Raw genomic sequence first — 6,494 nt, 5'->3', positions numbered from 1 at the left:
GGAGCCCCTACCTTCGCCGAAGCAATGCATGCCTGGGTGTTCCTTTCCTGGCCTCTGATGATGAAGACACCTGTTAGGTATGGGTCAGCAAACGGGGACGACTGGCGGGGACAAGGCTCCGGGGTTGGGCTTCGGCCTCAGTGACTCCAAGAGAGCGCTGTGCCCACCTACTGTCTCATTGCCCACATTTCGAAGTGGCTTGGGGCTGCCTTGTTAGGGGGACAAACCATGTCGATATTCAGACTAAAGTTATAATAATGTAATATACATATATATATAGTAAGAAACTGAATGGGTCAGGTGACAAAATGAAACAAAAGGAAACAGAATAAGGGCCGGCATCTGGGTCAGAATGCATGGTCGTGACAACACCGAAGAATATGCTGCCGACTCTGGGGGAAATGCCATGCTGGAAAATTTCTCAAGGAGAATCAGCGCTGCACAGACTCTTGTTGAAGAGCTGACATACCATCCAAAGAAGGGAAAGTATACAAATAACACAACGGTGAATAAGAAGATGGATGCGGAGCTGAAAAAAAGGGGGGGAGGTGAGTAAAAGATAAACATAAGTTTAATCCAAGATCCCAACACGGACTTACTATGGTAAATTGATTGTAAATTCAGAATGGTGTGGCAAAAGGGGCAAATATGCAACAGGCCCTGTAATTGCCACCAAAGCTGAACGGACAAGGCAATATTACGCAGCAAAGGCATGCAAGGAAGGGATGAACCAAACCCCACTCACCAAATTTTTCCGCTCTGTCCCCTCCTCATTTTCCAAACAATCCCATTTGACCAACCCCATGCATTTACGTTCAGATGTGATTCCTCCAACTCCCAGCCTTACTTCATCTGTAGTTTCCCCAATCGAAATAAACAATGACAATCAGTTGTCTGTTGACCAAGGATCCGGGCTGAAGAAGCGTAAATGGGCTGCTCACATAATGGGCCTTCCAGTTGCATCGCTTGAGAATCTCCAATTGGAAAGTGAGAAAAGGCGCTGGACTGCTCAGATTAGCCAATCTGACAATCTGGAAGAGCATGATATGGGATTGGATGGAGAAGAGAATGACAATGACGGTGTGGGGGATGAGGAGATTGAAGAACTGATGGGCGATGTTCCACCTGCTGTCCCAGAACCTGGCCAAAAGTCATGGGAAGAGCTCCAAAACAAAATCTATGGGATTCTTAAGGCACAAAGGAAGAAAAAAACTGTCAGTCTCGCACTAACAGAGGTATGTAAAGTTTGATACTCAAATATTGTTCGACACATTGCTGACATCACACACCACAGCTTACACAATATCAACTCCTATGGAGCTGGTTTACACTCCGAATGAAGGGGTACAAGAGGCTACCTGCAAGCATTCATATAGCGATTGACCGCCATGATGGAAATGGAAGGTATTTTGCTGCACGGATCCGGGCATTGGCACGCTTCTATGAAAAGCATGAGTCACTGCCACTGGAACGGAGAGGAGGGAGAAGGAAAGGTTCATGTCACCTTGATGATCCAGATGTGCATAGAGCAGTCCATGCTTGGCTGGAAATGCAATCAGTAAAGGATCTAACGGTGGAATCCTTCCGCCGAGCTCTCAACACCATTATTCTACCCGAACTTGGGAATTGATGGGAAGATGGATGCCAAGCTCTACTTCCAAATCCTGGAAGAGAACTTCCAGCAAACCCTCTCATATTATGACAAAAACCCAGCCCACATCCTTTCCCAACAGGACAACAACCCAAAACACACCAGCAAAAGGGCCCAGAACTGGTTCAAGAACCATGGTATCAGGGTCATGGAGTGGCCCTTCCAGTCCCCAGACCTTAATCCAATCAAACATTTATGGAACCATGTAAAGAGGTAGCTTGGGGAGTATGAAGAACCTCCAAGTAGTGTTCATGAGCTGTGGGATCGGTTTCAGGAGGAGTGGGAGAGGATAGAACCAAGTGTCTGCTAGAATTTAATCGAGAGTATGCCTAGGAGGATTGAGGCAGTACTTAGGGAAAAAGGTGGCTATACTAAATACTAGTTAATGTGATTTTCCTTTCTCCAAAATGCACACCAAAAAACTGTTGCAATGACATGGGTCGTTTGTAAAGTAAATAACTTTACCAAAAAGGGACATATTTATTAGAGAATTGGTGGAATTATTAATAAGCTACTAGCGCATTATTTTCATATTTTTATGCAATTTTAGGATCCCTTCCCAGGGTGCAATAAGCTCATAAAGTGAAAAGTGCAAAACATTGCAACAGTTTTTTGGGGCACTGTACATATATATACCTCGGAGTAGTTGTAAAGGCCCGGTAGCCTTTTACCTCTACCCTGTTGAATATACAGCTCATCAAAGCTTATGTTTAGACAGACTAGCTGAGGCCTGAGGCTAACAGGGGAACGGAACATTACTGTCCCCAAATTAGTAAGCAACCTTTCAGGTGGGCATGAGAATCGTAAAATTGGCCTGTGCACAGGGTTAGACATCCCAGAAAGTGTTTGTGAGAGTCCCCGTGTCAATTGGATCTTCATACACATCCTTTGTGATTTTTCTGAATTTTTCTGAGCACTCTGGAGTGCATTTTGGTTGTTTGTTTACTTCGGTACAGCTTGTGATTTCCATTTTGGGCTGAAAACCAGTTTCGCGATCTCCTGAAGTATGGATCTCAGCTCCGCTGCACAGGACTTTCGACACTGCCACCCTCACATGCCTTTCGACATTGTGTGGAACCTTGCAGTAAGATGAGAAATCGCCACCACCATTGTTAATGGCTTGGTCGATCTGGATGAAATTTGGGGAATCCATAGTTATGATCTTTCTCTATTTTTTGAGCCCTTGATCGTCTTTTGGTGGCCAGTAGCACCAAGCATAGTTTTTGGGCTGGACCAATTCAGTACCAGCACGTTGTAGGTGGGATAATCGCCCACACGCAGAGCCGGCTCGGATACCCGCTTCCAACATTCAGAAACGACTTTCATTCACGCGACGACTCGGTACAAATTTGGTATCAAAAAATAGTCCTAATTCGTACGATTCTGACGATATCAAGAACGTCCCAATCGGTGGAGATTTGACGGAGTTCCGTGTTGGAGAAGTTAGGCACAGCAGGTCACGGGCATGTGCGGGCATGGGAATCTCAAGCGGCAACCCAGAATTCCAGCCTCACTCGTTCCCACGGCGTCTAATAAATTGGTAAAAATGCTCATTGGCTACATAGTAGTTCTATTCAGTCACATTTCCAATTTCGGCTCATAATTCCGTAAATCCGTTGAGATATCGCTTATTTTCTTTTATTTTCATATTTTGCCATCATTTCAGATATTGATTGATATTCTTTTATTGTTACTGTTACCCTTTTTTTTATTATTTCGCCTAATAAGGTATGCAGGTCATATGGCACCAATATTTGCCATCTATTCTTTCTAAAAATAATTATTAGATATAATCCTGTACATACCGGATTTTGAATAGAAGTTCTCCCCTCCCCCATTTTCTCTAAGGTGCTAGGACGCGCTAGAGAGGGTGTGAGTGAGTGGAATTCCAACAGTAGGAATAAGGGCAGTGATCTAGCTCACAACGAGTGAGTAGTGGACACTGAGCCCGGACCTTGCGGAAATCCCGGAGAACCCACACAGAGTTTAAGGATCGAGAGTGTAGCGAAGTCTAGTCAAGAAGTAGGAGTTTTGGAGAGTTAGGCCCCACGAGCTTGGTCGGCATAGAGAGCCGCGAGCCCTCTTTCAACGTTATGTGCACTTGTACTCCATAATAAATGTTCTTATGCACCATTGGCATTGGTAGGTGATCATTGCATATGGGAAATCCTTAAGGAATGTAAAACCACGAAAATACTGGCAGTGTAGGGTATAGTAGGTTATCCCACCTACAGCACTGTGGCCAACTCACAATGTGATGTTGAGCTAGCAGCACTTTATTTCCTTTCTTGGTATTCCTGCTACCAAAGTCAGTGCACCATTGGGGTGACTGCTTATAAAAGCAGTGAACAATTTTTCACTTTCATCTCCCTCAGTTCAACAATGATTGACTGAGGTGAGACTATGCTTTTACCACATGTTTGTGTTGTCACTCATGTATCTTCATGTGCCCTAGCGTAAAACGCTAGGTAATTGGTTCTAATCTATAAGTTCAACAACGATTGACTGAGCATAAATCACTAACATCCTAATAACTCAAGTATGAGATCACCAAGATCATTGACTCTAAAATTGATCGCTGGCAAAGCTGAAAGCTATTGTATCTCGTACATTGGGATGGTTACAAAGGGACAGCTGAAGAATCAGAATGGCTCCCCACAACCGAACTTGGTCATGCTTCAGACCTTGTTGCAGACTTTCATTCATGATTGTTATGGAAATGGGATTTTCCCATTTTTAGCCTCTTATGGGCTCTGTACAGTACAAAGTCACGTGGCATGTAAATAATAACAAAAAAACCAACTATTATCACCCAAAACACCCGATGTCCATGTTATTGTAAACCCCACTGTTACAACATCTGTTACATTAATTGTAACATCTTCTCAATGTCACGGCCCCCTCCTGCACCCGGACGCTATAGAAATGGGCCAATTAGGCCCCATTTTTATAACAATGATACCTGGATAAGCTGGGACCAACATGCACTGTCAGGGCACACCCGCCTGACCCCACTCCACCCGGTCCGACCCCACCCAATCCCACTTTCCTCACCTGCTGCCCCCATCCTCCCTCCTCCTCCTCTCTTCTTTCCTTTTCTACTACATGGACGACTTCCTTGCTCGATGTACCATTAACCAGGCTGCGCAATACGCCCGGGCCCGGACACACCGGGTGACACCCTACACACCGGACGCTCCTGAGACCTCTTATGGAGACACCCAGGTGGACACGGCTGTACGTGTAGATGACGTGGTGCTCCCCACGTGACCTCCAACTGCATGTACATAAACACAGCCTAAGTGGGAACTGAGAAGTAACCTTCTTCTCACACTTCCCACTTTAGGCAAGTAGCTTACATCTCCCTGCTAATAATAATAACACACTTCCCACTTTAGTCTAAGTGGCCAGGGATCCTTGCCTGCTTTGGGCCCGTTGTTATGCACACCCGCGCTGCACCCTACTGGGCCCTCAGCCCCAGGCAACATACCCGGACGCTCTCGACCCTGGGTCGGTCCCTGACATGCACCTAAGACACAGGATGGAATGGATGAATTGTGTTTAAGGATCATGTAAGAACAAAGTGGAGTAGGAGTCAGAAGTGGACGTCACAGGCTGCTCAACTCTCGACCCCATCACACTCACCTCCCTCTCCCCTGCTTCCCTCACCCCACACCTTGCCCTCGCCTCCATCAGTCTCCTCTCCTCAGTGTCACAGACGTGTTCCAACAGTCGCCCCACCACAGTGGTTAGACCAGAGATCGCTTGATGGATGTCGCAAAGTACATCATAGATCCTGTCCTTGTCATTGACCACCTTGTCCTCCTCCAATTCCACATCGTCCACATCCATCATTGACCCCTCTCCTTTTGGCACCTTGATATGAGGTCACTTTGTAGCTTGAGGTGTCCCCACTCTGCATATGCACTTCTGCCTGGACTTCTGACACACAGTGCAGATGCTGTAAGCAGGCTAGGGATCTAACCCAGCAAGCAAACAGGAAAGGATGGGGACCTGTAAGGAGTGGTAACCCCACCCCTTAATTCCTATCTTCATTCTATATGTGTCTCATAATAAACATGTATAAACAATGTATATACAATAGCGTGGGAATTTGGGAAAAGGAAGAGAACTCCTTTTCCTCCCCATCATTGATAATTAAAGCTCCATACAGCTCAACTTTATTGACGACCTGAGGATTGAGGAGAACTGGGGTTGGAACCTACACCAACCCCTTACACTTTTTTGAGCGCAATAGGCTTTATTCTCACACCCACGCATGCATATTTGCGCGCACGGGTTATTCAACACCACCCACAACTTGCCTTCTAGACATGGAGCCTAGAAGGGTAACAAGTTTTCCCCCAGCTCTGCAAAGAGCTGACTCTATGCATGAAAGTGCATATGGTTCCATGACCAAATCCAATGCTGGTGATGCCAGCATTGGCCAACCCAATCTGTACCAGATTGGTGTTTCCAATGTACCTGTTGAAGTCACGAGTTACCGGAACCTTCTGGGGCATTCTGGATTATTGTGGGAAATTGTTAGACACTGGTCTGGGGTCGGCACCGAAGGTTGCCATTGTGGGCCGCTATAGGCCGTGATGGCCATGATGCCGTGAACAAGGCCCAAGGGTAGGGCATTTGGCCTCAGCAACTCTAAAGGGAGTGCTGTGCCCCTAGCTGTCTCTTGGCCCTCATTTCAGACTCACTGGGGTTGCCTTGTTGGGGTCAGGACTTAGGGGTCATGGTCACATCGATATTAGAGCTAAGGTACTATAATGTAGTATACAGGATATATATATGAAGATAGAATGAATAGAAGCGGACCCGGGCCAAAGGC

General features: G+C 46.1%; 1 protein-coding gene across 1 annotated transcript; it reads left to right on the top strand.

Annotated features, from left to right (window-relative positions):
• Positions 1 to 352: 352 nt before the first annotated feature.
• Positions 353 to 1,630, top strand: EI90DRAFT_3131107 (uncharacterized protein; the record flags this gene model as incomplete). The annotated part of the gene is made up of 3 exons (XM_039064364.1): positions 353 to 548; positions 625 to 1,235; positions 1,295 to 1,630. 3 exons carry the CDS (start codon positions 353 to 355, stop codon positions 1,628 to 1,630), a joined length of 1,143 nt encoding a protein of 380 aa, XP_038910866.1.
• Between the last annotated feature and the right edge of the window lie 4,864 nt (positions 1,631 to 6,494).

The sequence above is a fragment of the Cantharellus anzutake genome (genome assembly GCF_015039405.1).
Source record: "Cantharellus anzutake strain C23 chromosome Unknown EI90scaffold_72, whole genome shotgun sequence".
Lineage (NCBI taxonomy): Eukaryota > Fungi > Basidiomycota > Agaricomycetes > Cantharellales > Hydnaceae > Cantharellus > Cantharellus anzutake.
The sequence above is the reverse complement of the archived record's forward strand: the minus strand, read 5'-3'. Positions and strand labels throughout refer to the sequence as shown.